At 36.8% G+C, this 21,199-nt stretch overlaps 1 protein-coding gene across 1 annotated transcript; it reads right to left on the bottom strand.

The window, feature by feature from the left end:
- Positions 1–619: 619 nt before the first annotated feature.
- LOC120782130 lies at positions 620–2,129 on the bottom strand. Its single transcript, XM_040114269.1, has 3 exons — positions 1,209–2,129; positions 830–1,156; positions 620–762 (listed from the first exon to the last, which is right to left on the bottom strand). The coding sequence occupies exons 1-3, from the start codon at positions 1,287–1,289 to the stop codon at positions 748–750; spliced, it is 423 nt and encodes a 140-aa protein (XP_039970203.1). The 5' UTR covers positions 1,290–2,129; the 3' UTR covers positions 620–747.
- Positions 2,130–21,199: the final 19,070 nt, after the last annotated feature.

Genomic DNA, 21,199 nt, shown 5'->3' with positions numbered 1-21,199 from the left:
TATTGGCGATCAAGGTTATCCTCTAGAACCGTGGCTTTTAACACCAGTGGGAACACCTAATACCCATAAAGAGCAAAAATACAACAAATTACATGGTTCTGCAAGAAACTGCATAGAGAGAGCATTTGGTGTTTTAAAATCTCGCTTCAGATGTTTGTTGAAGCACCGAGTTCTACATTATTCACACGAAACTTCCGCTTTGTTTGTTAGTACTTGCGTTATATTGCATAATATAATGACGAAAGCAGGCATTACGTTCAACGAAATGGATGACGGGGTTGCAGAAGACTTTGATTCTACAATTAATGATTATAACTCTTCACAGTACATCCGCGAAGGTGAAAGAACAAGATCAAGATATGTATATGTATATCAACTCTTTACTTATATATATACAGAAGCTAATCCATATACTTATGTACATATATAGATGTTCTCACAATTCGACTTTCGAAATACACTACTTACTTCCATTATTTGTTTATTTATTTGTCCTTTTTGTTAAAAGGAAACAAATTGAAATTTGCATTCCATTTTTTTTTATTTTATTATAAAACAAAAAAACCAAACTTAATTAATTCAATAAATATTAATTAAATAAAAATATTACATATACCTACGTTATTTCAATTTTAATTAAACTTTAGATATTATTTTACATTATTAGTAAACGATTTTATTAGTGCCTGCATCATTTCACGAGGCTCCCGTCGCCTCTCTTCCTCAGCAGCATTCCTTTTTGATATATCAAGTTGAAGCATCCTTAAAAGAAAATAAGAAATTGCAAAAAAATTTTATATTTTGTAATTATATCATAATGAAAACTTACCTGGTTTTCCAAGCTAAGATACCTAGGTGGTGTCGATGGACTTGCTGTATAGTGTTCGGGATTTGGGCTTGCATCTACCTGACTGCATAATTGTAGAGGACTACCCATGGGTGATGAAATTGCGCATTCATCCGTTTCCTCAATTGGCGTTAAACCTAGGCTTTGTACATTTTGCATCCCATCTACAGCGGCTGAGCCAAATGTAGACAAAGCCATTTCTTCGAAGTCCGTCATCGGCTTGGAACTTGGACCTCCACCTGTGAGCCTTTGAGTCATTTTCAACCGCCTTGCTCGAGTGCGCAGTTGGCTTTTCCAAACGCCTAACGTCTATAAATTAACACAATATAATAAATAAACGAAAAATAATCTAAAATGTTACCTCTTTCCATTTTGCAGCACTTCTTATTGGTCCTCTGCACAAATTAAGTTGATCTGCCAGCTGTTGCCGCAACTCCTTCATCCGTTGAGGCGTTTTTGGGCAATTTTTCCCCGTACCTATTTCTGGGTGTGCTTAGCAAAACAACACATATGCCTCCAGCTGCTCGTGCGTAGCTCTATCGTGCTTGGGTTTACTATAAAATAAAAGTTAAATTATAAATTTTGTTAATAATTAAAATTTGGAAACTTACGTTGCAGAACAGTCCATTTTAACGAATAATTTGAATAGAAATCAGCTGTTTTCTATTTACATTATTTTTTTTACCATACGTGTGGGGAAAGCTTTACGAATTGAAGCTTTTACTTTTATCAAGATTGCCACAGAATTCCAAAATATTTCTCGCTTGTTAAATATTTGAGTTAATTGTCAATATTTTATTAATTTGTCAAAAGCACAGAATAGGGGTGTTAATGTGCCAAACCTTTTGTCCAATGAAATTTGTTTGTTTTTATTTAAATTATTGTAACAAAACAACCACAATATATCATAAATGAAATTAAGTATAGCGAGAGATACATAAAGGTGAGTATTTCGACCCACCTTTTACATTTACGGAACTATAGAGAACTGAAGGAACCAACATCAGCTGTGCCAAACCCCCGTCAGTGTATACAGAGTGAACAAAAATAGTTTACGTACATAACTTTCAGAACCTTCCGTGGTCTGAAATTTCAACGAAAACACACCGTAATCGGAATATTTCATACAATGTTCAACGATGCTATTAAGATGTAATATTTGGCGTAGTAACGCCCTTCACTTCTTCCTGGAACTCACTATTGTGAAAAAAAGAACTAAAAGTCACACTACAAAAGTTTATGTACACTTCTGGCTTTAGTATGTTTTTTATCTGCTTTTTTTCGAGGATATTTAATGGCAATCTAGTATTTCTATTTAAGTTGTTCAATTTATTAAATCATGTTGCAGTAGAATTTAAATTTGTTCAATTTTGTGTAAAAGTGAAAGTGTAAGTCGAAATAATAAAAGTAGACTCAAGGCAATCAGCACCAGAAATACAGAAGGAAGTACTATTACGTACCTCAGGACGTAGCGTTCATCAACAAACGATTCGAAATGTGCTCCACAAAATGGGCACGATGCACGAACTACTCACAAAAAATCTTTAATATCTCGGCGGCGATGGGAAATTATTTTTTAATGTTCCAAATGAATTATCGATATGAGTACCTATTTCGATTTTTAAATACACGTCCGCTTACGTTTGCTTCTCCTTGCCACGCGCAATAAATATAATAATTCAAATATTACAAACACTCCACTTTTGTTTTCAACAAATAGAACGCAGCAGTAGAATGATTGTCGGCAAAGCAAAGTCATTGTCACACATTTATTTCAGTTATTTCAAAAATTTTAAAATTAGTATAAGCATACATACATACATTTGGGAAAAAATTTAGTATACCGTCCCAAGATTTCAAGGATAAAAAAGATATGGTCGGATAGAGGAGATTATCCTGATCAAGGATATATATAGTTATAGCCGCAGTAAGCTTATAGTTTTCGAGATATTGGCGTTATATGATATTTGCAATATTTTAATTACATATTTTCGATATATAAAATTAATTTTGCACTTATATTTTTCACTTCTATATCCACTAGCACTTCACTAATTCATTTGTACACATTTATTTTATATAATATAGTGCAAAAATAGCTTTTAATATACATTTAAATTATTGTTGTAGTATGATTATTTAAGAATAACAAATGAATTACAAACTGTCAAATAATCAGTGTTATCTTATCGACATCATTTGTAATAAAGTGAACAGATTATACCCCAAATACGAGAATCAACAACCTATAAAAAACAAGTAAGGAAGGGCTAAGTTCGGGTGCCACCGAACATTTTTTACTCTCGCATGATAAAGTGATAATCGAGATTTCATTATACGTCATTTACATATTTTTCAAATACCGTATTTGTGTAAAGTTTTATTCCGCTATCATCATTGGTTCCTAATGTATATACTCATATTATACAGAGAAGGCATCAGATGGAATTCAAAATGGCGTTATATTGGAAGAAGGCGTGGTTGTGAACCGATTTCACACATATTTCGTACATGGCATCAGGGTGTTAAGAAAATATTATATACCGAATTCCATTGAAATCGGTTTAGTAGTTCCTGAGATATAGTTTTTGGTCCATAAGTGGGCGAGGCCACGCCCATTTTCAACTTTTAAAAAAAGCCTGGATGCAACTTGCTTTTGCAATTCCTTCCGTAAAATTTAGTGTTTCTGACGTTTTTTGTTAGTCGGTTAACGCACTTTTAGTGATTTTCAACATAACCTTTATATGGGAGGTGGGCGTGGTTATTATCCGATTTCTTCCATTTTTGAACTCTATATGGAAATGCTTAAAGGTAACGACTCTGTAGAGTTTGGTTGACATAGCTATAGTAGTTTCCGAGATATGTACAAAAAACTTAGTAGGGGGCGGGGCCACGCCCACTTTTCCAAAAAAATTACGTCCAAATATGCCCCTCCCTAATGCAATCCTTTGTGCCAAATTTCACTTTAATATCTTTATTTATGGCTTAGTTATGACACTTTATAGGTTTTCGGTTTCCGCCATTTTGTGGGCATGGCAGTGGACCGATTTTGCCCATCTTCGAACTTAACCTTCTTATGGAGCCAAGAAATACGTGTACCAAGTTTCATCATGATATCTCGATGTTTACTCAAGTTACAGCTTGCACGGACAGACAGACATCCGGATTTCAACTCTACTCGTCACCTTGATCACTTTGGTATATATAACCCTATATCTGACTCTTTTAGTTTTAGGACTTACATACAACCGTTATGTGAACAAAACTATAATACTCTCCTTAGCAACTTTGTTGCGAGAGTATAATATCCCTGGTCGGTCCAACACCGGGGTGTATCAAATTTTTTTCGCGTAGAACTCCTTTTTGCGTGGGTGGCCTTCGGCCGCGCTTCGAAAAAAAATAACCCTGGTAGGTCAAACACCGGGGTGTATCAGATTTTTTTCGCGTAGAACTCCTTTTTTTTATACATTTATTCAACAATAATTTAAATGTATATTAAAAGCTATTTTTGCACTATATTATATAAAATAAATGTGTACAAATGAATTAGTGATGTGTTAGTGTATATAAAATTGAAAAATATAAGTGCAAAATTAATTTTATATATCGAAAATATGTAATTAAAATATTGCAAATTTTCAACTTTAAACGCGAAAATCTCGAAAACTATAAGCTTCCTGCCTATAACCATATATATTCCTATAACCATATATATTCGTGATCTGGAGAGTCTCCTCTATCCGACCATACCCATTTTATTCCCGAAATCCTGGGACGGTATACTAAACTTTTATTATTTTCTAAATATTATTATATTACGTATCATCAGTATTTCTCAATTGAAATTAAGCAATATAATAATAGGATAAAACTCCTCCGTTGAAACGCTCTGGAAGTAGAGGCGAGTTCTCGCGAGTTCAGACAAAACATTTAAAAACCAAATGACAACTTTTCCGACAGACATATACATATGTACGTATGTACTATATTGACGTTGAATTGTGCGCATCGTCGCGAAGTTGACAAAATTTTTATGAATCGACATCTCACGACAATGTCGGCTATGTTGAATTTATGTAAAATGGGCTAAATCAAAAATCTATCAAGTTATATATTAAGTAAACATTTGCATTATATGGAGTGTGTTAAAACCTATCGAAGTATTAAAGGAGTCCATATAAATGATAATTTTTAATTTAATACTATATATAGAAGAAACAAATAAATAAATAAACAACTAAGAAAGTGCTAAGTTCGGGTACAACCAAACATTTTATACTCTTGCACCTTGCAAGGATCAAAGCCAGGGAAATACCATAGGATGTATGACGTCAAGCAGAGAATCGGAATCTAAGCAATTTTATATATACATACATTCTATATAACTCATACACTGCCCGACAAATTTGATATAAGATTAGTTAGCAAAACGAAAATCATTTTACGTAGTATATGAAAATTGGGGTATCTACATATCTAAAATGTTCTCTGGGTTTCATTAAGGTACCTCACATATAATCACAAAGTCAGCCGGATGTTTGAAAATCCTGATATTAGGTAAAGTTAAGCCCAATCTTATGTATATTAAGCACACCGATACACTGTTATGAGTAAAATACGTTCCGTAATTTTCATTGAGATATCTCCAATACTATCCGATATATTCAGTATAAAGTCACCTGAAATCTCGAAAATGTTCATATTAAGTATATTATGGATTCTGTCTGAATTCCGGATCCCTTAAGACCCTTCATACCTTCTCGAAGATAAAATTTTATTTCTCTGTCGAAATTAGTTATTGACTTCGTTCGTTTAAGTAGTTTTGAACAGTACAAGTACCATTATATGGGGAGTGAGCTATTATTAAAGGGAGTGACTATTCCCACTTTGTCAAAATTGAGAATTACACAAAGTGACCGATATTGTAAAAAGCCTGCGAGAATTTTCTGGTGACCCGGCCGGGGTTGGCCTATGGAAGAAAAGTATAGACAGAACTTTCAAAACATATAAACACACAGTTTGTACGGCAAAGTACTTTTGTAATTTGCATAATATTCGTAACAAAATAACTGGTAACGCAGATACTGTGGTAGAGTCGTATAGTGTTCCTTTGAATTGGAGGTCCATCTGCAATAAGACCCTACACTACTTGCATGGGGACTTGAGTACATTATAGTACTAAATGACCACCATAGCACAAGGTTTTAACCCGTCTGTTGAAGAATTCCATCAGACCGTTTATAAGCATTTATCTTTGATCCTTAATAAGATAGGGTGTATGGAATTAGATAGGGAATCAGAAGAATTAATGACCAAGCTGTACAGAGATAAGGCCCTTGATACCTTTATTCGCGGATTACGTGAAGACCTTTCACGTGTTTTCGGCATGAAGGAGCCTGCTGATTTACCAACTGCATTGCTTTTATGTTTGAAGTTAGAAAATCAAGCATAAATCAACCCAATAGACCAATGTTAGTACCACGTCTGTTTCCGACGGGAATACCATTCCTTCCTTCTAGAATTAGCACACTGCAAAACCCAACTATGAATTCCAAGTAATCAAATAATTTTTCTAACAACCACATCAAAGGCCGTATTTTACTAATGTAGGTAACCAATTCGCATCATAACGCACAACGACCAATATACCAACCATTTCGTCCTTCGGTTGCCAAACCACAACCGTGATCAGAACCGATGAATATTGACAGAAGTATCCACACTAAGCAGATTAACTACATGAACTGACCACATTTTGATTTAGGTAAAAAGAACACCAATGCCCACTACCGAAATAGCCCACCGTCAAAAGAATTTTAATATTCAGACAGACTCTTACCAACAAACAGATGGAGAAGAACCAGTACCGACTGATTACTCCCTGATCATCACCATACTATAGAACAAGAAGAACAGACATATTACTAGCGACTATAACGAAGTTATTGAAAATAGTAACCAAGAACAACAATACGATTGTAAGGTGAAGAGCCGACAAATGCTTTAAATACTGATTGACACCGGATCCCATACAAAATGGCTAATTTGTTTAATGATCCAAAATCAATAGTTGAATTTTTTTATTACCCACATTCAGAACATTTGACAGAATATTAGGAAATAACAGTTTAAAAGAACGAGGTGCAGTTATTGACACCGAAAAAGGTAAATTGTTTCTTAGAAACGGCATAAGTATTCCCATAAAAGAGAAAAAATTTTAAACAGTAAACAGGTTAGATCATCTTACAAATTGTTAACGAAAAGAATTGAACCGTTTGCGAAAAAAATATCTGAATCTTTTTGCAAAACCCAATGACAAACTGACTTGTACCACTAACGTTAAAGCCGACATACAAACAAGTACAGACACACCAGTATACTCGAAATTCTATCAGTACTTCATGGCTTTCAAAGACGAAATCAACAATCAAATTAACCCTCTCATGCCGGAATTAAAATGGGCGGAGCTAAAGCATTTTTTAGGACAGATCTAGCTATGTAGGTTTTAACTCAAGTATGAACTGATGAAAATTTCAACCTATAGGCAACATCGGCCATGAAAGGGTTAAAGAACTTTTAGATGACAACATAAAACAACCTTCCCGATATTATTTCCCAAAATACAAAGTTCTTTTTCTCTGGCAACTAAACTAAAAATCACCGCAATGGTGTAGGCATTATAGTTAAAGAAAACATTGTAAAATCTGTCATCGGATTCGTGCCGAAATCTGATAGATCAATGATGCTAAAGCTATTTGCAAAACCACTGAATATTAATATTATTCAAGTCTATGCACCAACGTCCGACAAAAGTGATGACGAAATAGAAACTTTCTATGATGAACTAGACGAACTTATGCGATTAACAAAACCATACGAAATAGATATAATTTAAGGCGATTTTAATGCAAAAGTTGGAAGAGAAAAAGTCGAAGGAGTTGCAGGCCAATACGGCTTAGGTGAAAGAAATGAGAGAGGAGATCGACTAATTCAATTTTGTCAAGAACACAAATTAATAATTTCGAACACCTTATTTAGCTTGCCTCCCAGAAGAGTTTATACATGGAAATCTCCATCGGACACGTCTGATAATATCATCAGAAATCAAATAGATTATATTCTGATAAATAATCGCTTCTGTTCCTCAATAAAAAAGTCAATACATATCCAGGAGCGGATGTACCTTCTGATCACAACTTGCTACTGGCAAAATTGCGTATTAGGCTAGCCGTAATTAAAAAAAAGTAAGCCTCAATTTAAGCTAAATGTTGATAAGTTGCGAGACGAAAGTGCGAAACGCCTATTTGAAAGTGAAATCAATGAAAAAATAAATGATATCCTATCAGGAAGTGCGGAAAGTATATGGAGCGACTTAAAAGAGATAATTTGTACCACAGCAAAAAACTCTCTTGAAATAAAAAAGAAAGAAAATAATAAAAATAAAAATAATTGGATGACAGTTGACATATTAAAACTAAAAAGTAAACGCTGGGAATATAAAAATAAAAACACTGACATGTATAGAACGCTGAATAAGAAAATAAGGAAGATGATCCTTAATGCAAAAACAAACTGGATAAACAACGAATGCCAAGAAATTGAAAGACCACAATTTTTAAATGATACCTTCCATTTACACAAAAAATTGAAAGAAGCCGCAGGTATTCATCGTAAAACTCCGCCCTCAATCCTCATAAATGAAAACAATCAGGTGGTATTTGATATAAATGAAAAGAAAAGTATATGGAAACAAGTAAGGAAGGGCTAAGTTCGGGTGTCACCGAACATTTTATACTCTCGCATGATAAAGTGATAATCGAGATTTCATTATCCGTCATTTACATATTTTTCAAATACCGTATTTGTGTAAAGTTTTATTCCGCTATCATCATTGGTTCCTAATGTATACAGAGAAGGCATCAGATGGAATTCAAAATAGCGTCATATTGGAAGAAAGCGTGGTTGTGAACCGATTTCACCCATATTTCGTTCATGTCATCAGGGTGTTAAGAAAATATTATATACCGAATTTCGTTGAAATCGGTCTAGTAGTTCCTGAGATATGGTTTTTGGTCCATAAGTGGGCGAAGCCACGCCCACTTTCAATTTTTAAAAAAGGCCTGGATGTAGCTTCCTTTTGCCATTTCTTGCGTAAAATTTAGTGTTTCTGACGTTTTTTGTTAGTCGGTTAACGCACTTTTAGTGATTTTCAACATAACCTACGTATGGGAGGTGGGCGTGGTTATTATCCGATTTCTTCCATTTTTGAACTGTATATGGAAATGCCTGAAGGAAACGACTCTATAGAGTTTGGTTGACATAGCTATAGTAGTTTCCGAGATATGTACAAAAAACTTAGTAGGGGGCGGGGCCACGCCCACTTTTCCAAAAAAATTACGTCCAAATATGCCCCTCCCTAATGCAATCCTTTGTGCCAAATTTCACTTTAATATCTTTATTTATGGCTTAGTTATGACACTTTATAGGTTTTCGGTTTCCGCCATTTTGTGGGCGTGACAGTGGGCCGATTTTGCCCATCTTCGAACTTAACCTTCTTATGGAGCTAAGAAATACGTGTACCAAATTTCATCATGATATCTCAATTTTTACTCAAGTTACAGCTTGCACGGACGGACGGACAGACGGACGGACGGACAGACAGACATCCGGATTTCAACTCTACTCGTCACCCTGATCACTTTGGTATATATAACCCTATATCTGACTCTGTTAGTTTTAGGACTTACAAACAAACGTTATGTGAACAAAACTATAATACTCTCCTTAGCAACTTTGTTGCGAGAGTATAAAAATATATTGAAAACGCTTTTTCGGATGACAGTAGATTGAACCAGAATCTTCATCTTCATCACAGACCAACTGGCAATTATATTACGAAAGGCGAAATAGAGAGAGCTATAGAATCCATGAAAAATTACTCAGCTGAAATTTTAAAGTTATTAACTTCTTCTTCTTCTTTATTTGCCAATTCGTATTCAAATATTGGTGATCATATAACATTTAATAATATGTACTATGTTAATAAGCTTAATATTAATATAATAATGTATTGTTTACATGTTAAATATACATATACTATATGTTGCATATTGAAAGAAAAAAATAAAAAATATCACAGATTTTGAATTATCGCAGCATATTTCTTTCTATCTCTCGCCACATCTATAAGGTTGCCAATGTTCTGGATTCCTGTCCTTTGTCGAATGTTTCGAAGCTACGAAAGTTGTTTGCGGCCAATACCCCGTTTTCCTTCAATTTTTCCTTGGATAATTATTTGTAGGAGCTCATACTTAGAGTGCCTCATAATATGTCCTAGGTAGGCTGCTTTTCTTTGTGTTATAGTCCTTAACAACTCTCTATTGCGGTTCACTCTTCTCAAAACTTCATTGTTTGTAACTCGATCTGTCCATGGAATTTTTAGGATTCTTCTAATAAGCCATAGCTCGAAAGACTCTTGCTTGTTCATATCTGTGATTTTTAGAGTCCATGTTTCTATCGCATAGAGAAGCACTGACCAAACATAACATTTTAAAAAACGTATTTTGGTTGTGATGTTGAGGTCATGGCTACATAATATGTTTTGTAATTTGTACTTGAAATTTTTAACTCTTTAAAGTTGAACATGGTGGTGGAAAAGAAAGCAGAAATCGTAGCTTTAGGTAAAATAAATTATCCAAATGTAAAAATAGCTCTTGAAATAGGCATTAGGGATTGGGGCGTGCGTAATATAATAGTTTGTCAAAAAGTTTTGCGGTATTTTTATTGAATTTTTTTTTTATTGAAATTTAAATGAATTTTTGATGACTCATGCCCAGCTCTTGACCGATGCTACGGCTGCTACTATGCCGGTCTTTTTCGACCAATTCAGCGATTTTATCGCAATTTTCGACGACAGGCCTCTACACCAGAACGAAAACGTTGAAACCATCGTTGTGCGGTGGAAATGGAAACTGTATCGGGTCCATAAACGGCACAAATTTTATTGGCGGCTTGTGATGCAGTTTTGCCTTAATCATAGCAGTACTGTAAAATATGCCGTATTTTCTCTTTATTTTGATCCATGTTTGCGACGCTATAACTCACGAACTACTTAAAAGAAACAACAATCAATCAAACACGTGTTAGCGCGTGAAATGAGCTTTCCAAAAAGGTATAGCATGACCCGATACGACAAATAAAACTAGAACTACGCGCTTTCAGCGCCAACTAGCGAAAATACCGCAAGACTTTTTTGACAACATAATAATTAAAAATTATACGTATTTTAATTGATTGGCTCGAAAAAAGGGCAGTGGACGTCTGAAAATAGCAAAACCTCGTCACGAACGACAAATTAAACGGATGTGCAATAGTGATCGCTTTCACATGCTGGAACAATTAATGCAACATTTTACGAAACCAATTGGGTAAAAATAACTACACGTTCTATGCAAAATGTGCTGAATAATCTTGGATTCCGAGGGTGACGTCCAGCCAAAAGGCCACTTCTCATTACTCGAATGAAGAAACAGCGACTAGAGTGGGCAAAATTACACAAAACTTGGACTACATCAGATTAGGGAAATGTTATTTTTTCCGATGAATTCAAATTTAATTTGTTGGAACCCGACGGAAATGCCACAGAGCGTCGTAAGAAAGGGGAGCGTTTTTTATACTCTCGCAATAAAGTTGCTAAGGAGAGTATTATAGTTTTGTTCACATAACGGTTGTTTGTAAGTCCTAAAACTAAAAGAGTCAGATATAGGGTTATATATACCAAAGTGATCAGGGCGACGAGTAGAGTCGAAATCCGGATGTCTGTCTGTCCGTCCGTCTGTCCGTCCGTCCGTGCAAGCTGTAACTTGAGTAAAAATTGAGATATCATGATGAAACTTGGTACACGTATTCCTTGGCTCCATAAGAAGGTTAAGTTCGAAGATGGGCCAAATCGACCCACTGCCACGCCCACAAAATGGCGGAAACCGACGTTTTTTTAAGGCATTTCCATATACAGTTCAAAAATGGAAGAAATCGGATAATAACCACGCCCACCTCCCATACAAAGGTTATGTTGAAAATCACTAAAAGTGCGTTAACCGACTCATAAAAAACGTCAGAAACACTAAATTTTACGGAAGAAGTGGCAGAAGGAAGCTGCATGCATATGGACCAAGAACCATATCTCAGGAACTACTAGACCGATTTCAATGAAATTCGGTATATAATGTTTTCTTAACACCCTGATGACATGTACGAAATATGGGTGAAATCGGTTCACAACCACGCCTTCTTCTAATATAAAGCTATTTTGAATTCCATCTGATGCCTTCTCTGTATAATACGAGTATAAACATTAGGAACCAATGATGATAGCGGAATAAAACTTTACAAAAATACGGTATTTGAAAAATATTTAAATGACGAATAATGAAATCTCGATTATCACTTTACCATGCGAGAGTATAAAATGTTCGGTGACACCCGAACTTAGCTCTTCCTTACTTGTTTAAAACTATGTTTGGCCCACCGTAAAGCATTCGCCTTATTTAATGGTGTGGGGAGCTGCAACCAAGTTTGGTGTTGGGCCGCTGATTATTCTAAAAGGATCTGTGAATGCCGAAATATAAATTGGAATTTTGAGAGAAGGCGTTTTGAGAACTATTGAACAGCTGTCCGAACACGCTGATAAAGTTAATTTTCTGGGTATTTCAGCCCTTTGTCATAGAGCCAACGCAGCACCCAAAGCATAAAAATATTGAAATAGGTTTTTCAATAATTTATTACAAACATTTACAGGTTTCAAAACAAAAAGTTTTTTATGGAATAGAGTTTCTCACTTGGCCAGGAAACAGTCCAGATCTCAATCCAATTGAGAACTGCTGGCATTATATGGGCAAAATGACGGGCAAAATGACGGGCAAAATGATAAGAGAAAAGCGTCCAAAAAGTCTAAAAGAAATGGAAAATATTATTGAAGCTGTGCGGAATGAAGAAATAATAATAATAAAAATTATCTTCAACGCTTTTTTGAATTCATGCCTAAACAAATAACCGAGATTATTAGGAGGAGGGGGTGTTCTACAAAATACTAAGAATTTTTTTATACAAAATATGTTATTTTAATTTTTTATGTAATATATTGCTAAATAAAAATCATATAAAACATAAAATATGTAAATAACTTGTTTAAAAATTACATTATTGTTCATAACATAATTAACTTCTGTGGTTTCTTATGTGTGTGTTTTTACATTTTTCAATAAAATAAGTGTTAAACTATAAGTTTTTTATTTAAAAATGCTTTAAACATTAACTAAATATAAGCGGTTGACCTTCAAAGAAAAAATGTTTATCTTAGGATAATATGAATCTAAGTTTTGACCTATACTATATAAAATCGCTCTGTTAAGTGCGTGAGTTTTTTTTCGCTGAGTGTATAGTATATCTATAAGTGCTGTAGTTTGCTTCTATAATAAATGAATTCAGTCAGTTCTTGTCTGTGACTCACGTGTTTAATTTGATTTTAGGTTATGGGCCCAGACATTAATTAGTTTTTCTCGCAATTTTTTTTGGACATTCATAGCAGAAATATACTTTGCATAGGTATTAAAAAAAATAGTAATTAACGCTGTGGCTGTGAAAATGACGACGAACTATCTTGTCAGTGTGCCTAAACTGAAAGGGTGTGAAAATTACAGTGAGTGGGCTTTCGCGGCTGAGAATTTCTTAGTGCTGGAAGGAATGCCTGATCATCAAGTTGGAGACTATACCAGCAGAAATAGGAGCAGCAAGTGACGCGAAAACCAGAGCAAAGTTAATTTTGACAATAGATTCGTCATTATACGTGCACATTAAAAGTGTACAAACGACCTATGAACTGTGGAAGAAATTGAAGAACCTATTTGATGACTCAGGATTCACGAGGAGAATCAGTTTACTGAGGAGTCTGATTTCAATAAGACTCGAAAATAGTGTTTCAATGATTCGTACGTGACACAAATCATCGAAACTAGCCAAAAATTAAGTGGTACAGGCTTTAACATTAATGATGAGTGGGTCGCATCGCTTTTGTTAGCGGGATTAAGAGAAAAATATTCACCGATGATCATGGCGATCGAGCATTGTGGCATACCATTGACAGCAGACGCCATTAAAACCAAGTTGTTGGACATGAAAGAAAGGGGAAACGAAGGCGACATAAGCGCTGTCAGTTCTAGTGGTGCGTTTGCGAGTTTCAATAAGAACCGTTATGTTGGTAGCATTGCGACCAAAGACAATGCCCAAAAGTCAAAATAAACAAGTAAGGAAGGGCTAAGTTCGGGTGTCACCGAACATTTTATACTCTCGCATGATAAAGTGATAATCGAGATTTCATTATCCGTCATTTACATATTTTTCAAATACCGTATTTGTGTAAAGTTTTATTCCGCTATCATCATTGGTTCCTAATGTATATATTATACAGAGAAGGCATCAGATGGAATTCAAAAGAGCGTTATATTAGAAGAAGGCGTGATTGTAAATCGATTTCACCCATATTTCATACATGTCATCAGGGTGTTAAGAAAATATTATAAACCGAATTTCATTGAAATCGGTGGAGTAGTTCCTGAGTCCATAAGTTGGCGATGCCACGCCAATTTTCAATTTTTGAAAAAAGCCTGGGTGCAGCTTCCTTCTGCCATTTCTTCCATAAAATTTAGTGTTTCTGACGTTTTTTGTTAGTCGGTTAACGCACTTTTATTGATTTTCAACATAACCTTTGTATGGGAGGTGGGCGTGGATATTATCCGATTTCTTCCATTTTTGAACTGTATATGGAAATCCTTAAAGGTAACGACTCTTTAGAGTTTGGTTGACATAGCTATAGTAGTTTCCGAGATATGTACAAAGAACTTAGTAGGGGGCGGGGCCACGCCCTTTTTTCCAAAAAAATTACGTCCAAATATGCCACTCCCTAATGCGATCCATTGTGCCAAATCACTTTAATATCTTCATTTATGGCTTAGTTATGACACTTTATAGGTTTTCGTTTTTCGCCATTTTGTGGGCGTGGCAGTGGTCGGCCAAGAAATACGTGTACCAAGTTTCATTATGATATCTCAATTTTTACTCAAGTTACAGCTTGCACGGACGGACGGACGGACAGACATCCGGATTTCAACTCTACTCGTCACCCTGATCTTTTTGGTACCTATATATAACCCTATATCTGACTCTTTTAGTTTTAGGACTTACAAACAACCGTTATGTGAACAAAACTATAATACACATTATGACTTACAAACAACCGTTATGTGAACAAAACTATAATACTCTCCTTAGCAACTTTGTTGTGAGAGTATTTTTGGCTCCAGAAGAAGGTAAAGTTCGAAGATGGGCAAAATCGGCCCACTGCCACGTCCACAAAATGGCGAAAACCGAAAACCTATAAAGTATCATAACTAAGCCATAAATGAAGATATTAAAGTGATTTGGCACAATGGATCGCATTAGGGAGTGGCATATGTGGACGTAAGTTTTTTGGAAAAGTGGGCGTGGCCCCGCCCCTTACTAAGTTTTTTGTACATATCTCGGAAACTACTAAAGCTATGCCAACCAAACTCTATTGAGTCGTTTCCTTTATGCATTTCCATATACAGTTCAAAAATGGAAGAAATCGGATAATATCCAGGGTTATGTTAAAAATCACTAAAAGTGCGTTAACCGACTAACAAAAAACGTCAGAAACACTAAATTTTACGGAAGAAATGGCAGAAGGAAGCTGCACCCAGGCTTTTTTTTTAAATTGAAAAACCATATCTCAGGAACTACTAATGTAATTAATTTTACAGCAAAATAAAAAATATGTAAATGACGGATAATCAAATCTCGATTATCACTTTATCATGCGAGAGTATAAAATGTTCGGTGACACCCGAACTAAACCCTTCCTTACTTGTTGTATGGTGAATTTTGCAATAGTGACTGGTATATAAACTCCGGGGCGAGTGTTCATCTTACCGCGAACGAAGAATGGTTGTCAAATATGTCTCGGGAGCTTATGGTCAAAGAAATTGTCGTGGCAAATAAAGATAAAGTACCTGTGGTATGTACTGTGAATATGATATTACAGTAGAAGGTGTATTATGCGTACCAAAGTTGACTACAAATCTGTTATCTGTTAGTCAACTTTTATCAAAGGGAAGCAAAGTTTCATTTAATAATTATGGTTGTCAGATTTTCAACCAAAAAGAAGTGCTGGTGGCTATAGAGAATCTGTTGAACGGGGTGTATAAACTAAACATACCTGAATGTCGTTCATGAGCTGCAGTGATGGCGTCCAGTAAAGTTTGGCATAGACGTCTAGGACATGTCAACAGCCAGTATTTGAATAAGATGCAAGAGGCAGTACAGGGATTAACACTTGATAGTTAGACTGATATATCAAAGTCATCATGTGTCACTTGCTGTGAAGGCAAGCAGAGCCGCTTACCTTTCCCCAAAGAAGGTAGCAGAAGTACTGAATTGCTAAATATTGTGCATACTGATCTCTGTGCCCTATGGAAATCCGATACTTTATGCTGTTCATAGATGATTTTAGTCGTATGACATATATATATATATTTATTTTTATATGGAATGTGTTTTTTATTATGTAATGGGGCAATATCATGGGAATGTAAAAAACGGAAATGTGTAGCCCTCTCTAGCACTGAATCAGAGTATATTAGCCTATCTGAGGCATGTAGGGAAGCATTGTACTAAAGGAATTACAATATGAAATAACTAATAAAATGTACACAATCAGCCTGTATAATGATAATCAGGGTGCACAAAAACTGTATGCAAATCCAGTCTTTCACAAACGTACAAAGCACATTGATATCAAATATCATATTTGTCGTGATCTAGTAAAAGGTAAGATTGTTAAAATACTGTATTTGCCAACAGCTCATATGCCGGCTGATATTTTAACTAAAAGTTTGTGTACAACAAAACACTATAAGTTTATGTCGCTTCTTGGCATAGTTTCTATAGAATAAATTTGATATTTTATACATTTTTTCAGTGAATATTGCGATAAGTGGGGGTGTTATTTTTTTTCGACAATATCACGTTCAAAGTTAGTAGCGCCATCTACCGTAAGAATAAGTTATGTAAGTATATCTATAAGTGCTGTAGTTTGCTTCTATAATAAATGAATTCAGTTCTTGTCTGTGACTCACATGATTCATTTGATTTTAGTTATTTTCGTGCCCCACATGTAAACTGTGGTCAAACACGCTCACTCAAAACAGTACCACTTCACAAAATGAAATTTTTGTGTAATGGTCGTACCGTAAACCTTCTCTATGATATGCTTACGTTCTTTGGCGAATTGCGTTATGAAGGGCAATCGGTACTCTGTAACAGACTCGCATTATAAGCATGGATTTGTTTTACGGTTTTCATGTTAACACATTTCCATTATACTAAACTTGACATTACTGGTCGAAGCTAAGAAAAAACGTTAACTTCGGTTGCACCGAATCTAAATACCCTTCACAGCTGCATTTCTCTTGGTAACTATGTGTTCAGTGTGTATGGAAGCTGTATGCTATAGTAATTCGTTCTGAACAATTTTTTTTGAGATCATATTGTTACCTTAACCCTTATGTTAGTAACCGGGTACCCGGGTACCCGGGTACCCACCGCGGTGTATTTGTGTGAATAGCTTAAAAAAATTCAATATTTCATTTTAAGCTCTTAAATCGTCGTTTTTAACTTAAAAGAAAGCTATTTGTGAGTTCATTTAATTGATTTTTTTTTAATTTTTTGTTTAAATAAGCTTAAACTTTAACCATCACCCTATTAGCAACCGAGTACCCAGTACTGTTGCTGTCAGTGTATGGCCTAATACACTTTCAACGGCACTTTTTGTGGAGAAGTGGCGCATTATTTGTGGATTCGCCGTGCGATGTTCAACCATCAGCACTGCTAGTTCTTCACTTAGTTTACGCATAAATTGACGACGTTCTGTCGTTTTTTTGACAATCATTTTATTATTTTCATAATACATTATATATGCCGCAAGTGAAGAAATATCTAGCATGTTGAAGAACATTGCCATTAGGCATCTTGAAGATCGTCGTTGACTGGTGTATCTCCGCACCATTTGGTCCATTGTGTCAATTCCAGCTTTATATTTATTATAAAAATTTATTATTTTTGGTTTTGGTTTAGCATCATCTTCTTCTTCTTCTTCTTCTTTATTGGCGTAGACACCGCTTACGTGATTTCTTTTCGCTACGTGGCGCCAATTGGATATTCCAAGCGTAGCCAAGGCCTTCTCCACTTGGTCCTTCCAACGGAGTGGAGGTCGTTTTCTTCCTCTGCTTCTCCAGGCGGGGGCTATGTCGAATATTTTCAGAGCTGGAGTGTTTTCGTCCATCCGGACAACATGACCTAGCCAGCGTAGCCGCTGTCTTTTAATTCGCTGAACTATGTTAATGTCGTCGTATATCTCGTACAGCTCATCGTTCCATCGAATGCGATATTCGCCGTGGCCCACGCGCAAAGGAACATAAATCTTTCACAGAACTTTTCTCTTGAGAACTCTCAACGTCGACTCATCAGTTGTTGTCATCGTCCAAGCCTCTGCACCATATAGCAGGACGGGAATTATGAGCGACTTATAGAGTTTAGCTTTTGCTCGTCGAGAGAGGACTTTGCTTCTCAATTGCCTACTCAGTCCGAAGTAGCACCTGTTGGCAAGAGTTATCCTGTATTGGATTTCCAGTCTGACATTCCTAGTGGTGTTTACGCTGGTTCTAAGATAGACGAAATTATCTACGACTTCAAAGTTATGACTGTCAACAGCGACGCGAGAGCCAACAAGAAAAAACTTCAACTTCGGTATCAATATCATTGGCATACGCCAGCAGCTGTACAATCTTATAAAGGATTGTACCTGCTCGATTAAGTTCTGCAGCCCGAATTATTTTCTCCAGCAGCAGGTTGAAGAAGTCGGACGATAGGGAGTCGCGTTTCGTGTTGCTCAATGTCAGTTTACACAGCCGTATTAGTTTTGCGGGGATACTAAATTCAGACGTCGCCGCATAAAGCCAGCTCCTTTTCGTGCTTTCGAAAGCACCGTTGAAATCGACGAAGAGGTGGTATGTGTCGATTCTCCTTTCCCGGGTCTTTTCCAAAATTTGACGTATGCTGAATATCTGGCCGGTCGTTGATTTGCCAGGTCTAAAGCCACACTGATAAGGTCCAATCAGTTTATTGACGGTGGGCTTTAATCATTCATACAATACGCTCGATAGTTGGCGCAGATTGTGGGGTCTCCCTCTATGTAAATTGGGCAGAGCACACTTAAATTCCAATCATTGGGCACGCTTTCGTACGACCATATTTTACAAAGAAGCTGATGCATGCTCCTTATCAGCTCTTCGCCGCCGTGTTTGAATAGCTCGGCTGACAATCCATCGGCTCCCGCCGCTTTGTTGTTCTTCAGGCGGGTAATTGCTTTACGAACTTCTTCATGGTCGGGCAATGGAACGTCTGCTCCATCGTCATCGATTGGGTAATTGGGTTCGCCTTCTTCTGGTGTGGTACGTTCACTGCCATTCAGCAGTCTGGAGAAGTGTTCCCTCCATAATTTAAGTATGCTCTGGGCATCGGTGACTAGATAACCTTTGGGGGTTCTACAAGAGTATGCTCCCGTCTTGAAACCTTCCGTAAGCCGCCGCATTTTTTCATAGAATTTTTTAGCATTACCCCTGTCGGCCGACTTATCAAGCTCTTCCTACTCACGCATCTCGGCGGTCTTCCGTCTATCACAACATGATCGATCTGGCAGGTGGCTTATCGATCTGGAGTCAGCCAGGTAGCTTGATGTATTTTCTTGTGCTGGAATCTAGTACCACAGATAACCATATTTCGGACCCCGGCCAAGTCGATCAGCCTCAACCCATTTGGGGATGTTTCGTCGTGGAGGCTGTAGTGCCAAAGATACCTTCTTTGTCCACCCTGGCATTACGATTTTGACATCGTGGCGGGGGCAGCTCTCATAAGCGCGCTCCCAGCGCACAAAGAAGGCATCTTTGGTCACCTCGTCCTTCTCTTCCGTCGGGGCGTGGGCGCAAATCAGCGATATGTTGAAGAACCACGCTTTGATGCGGATTGTGGCTAGACGTTCATTCACCGGAGTGAATGATAGTACTCGGCGACGGAGTCTCTCTCCCACCACGAATCCCACACCAAACTTGCGCTCCTTTATATGGCCACTGCAGTAAATGCCACAAGGACTTACTCGTCTCTGTCCTAGTCCCGTCCATCGCATTTCTTGGACGGCGGTAATGTCAGCCTTCACTTTAACGAGGACATAAACCAGCTGGGTAGCGGCACCTTCCCAATTAAGAGACCTGACTTTCCAGGTGCATGCCCTCAATTCGTAGTCCTTATTTCGTTTGCCATGGTCGTCATCAAAAGGGGGGTGACCCATCCGAAGCTTATTGTTTCTTTTCATTGGGGGTGTTTTTAGCGGGTCCTAAACCCAGCGCACAACCCTATGTAGAGGATGCTTCGCCTTCTCACTTTAGCTCGTCTTCAAACGGATGTTCTTAGGCTACCCAGAGGATACTTGGTCAAACTCCGGAAATCGTGAGCTGATTGAGCCATATGTAAAAGAATCGTTTCTGGCCACTCCCAAGTGAATGACGATCAGAGAACTTTCCTCACGTGCGTGAACTTCTACACATGACTCCATCATCCGCCACCAACTGATATATCTGAATGCATTGTCGATATCAGAATGACATCTTTATTTTTTTAGGAACGTAGGAACACATGGTAACCTTTTCGTGAAATCCAAAAACTGTCGAATACTGCTCCCGTGTCTTATTCGCTCCCATAATACTAGGGATGTAAAGGTTGTTCTTTTTTATCGTGCCAACAATTGTAATATTCCACGACAACAAATGTTTAGCATCTGGTACAGAAGTACATAAAGAAGTTATCCATGCAGATGTTTCCACCACTACCTCAGTACGGAGCCGCCAATTCTTTCAGCACTCTTTCACCCTGATTTTTTTCTCGAGTATTATCTATTGTACCAGTGTACATGATCCACTGCAAAGGATATGCATTTTCTGCATCATAAATCCACCAGATCATGGTATAAAGGCTTAGCTGGTTTCGATGGAATATACTGAGTAAATCCAGTACGACCACGGTATGGATAAAGCTGTTGGTTTGTACATCTGACCTAAATTTGAATTTAACATAGAAAACAAAGAAATAACCTTTAGGTTTTCTTTCTCTCTCGAATAGCATCTGCTCGGCTCCGAACAATAAAAGCCGACCGACTACCTGTCCCAAATA

The sequence above is a fragment of the Bactrocera tryoni genome, unplaced genomic scaffold (genome assembly GCF_016617805.1).
Source record: "Bactrocera tryoni isolate S06 unplaced genomic scaffold, CSIRO_BtryS06_freeze2 scaffold_960, whole genome shotgun sequence".
Classification (NCBI taxonomy): Eukaryota; Metazoa; Arthropoda; class Insecta; order Diptera; family Tephritidae; genus Bactrocera; species Bactrocera tryoni.
This window is presented reverse-complemented; position numbering and strand designations above follow the sequence as displayed.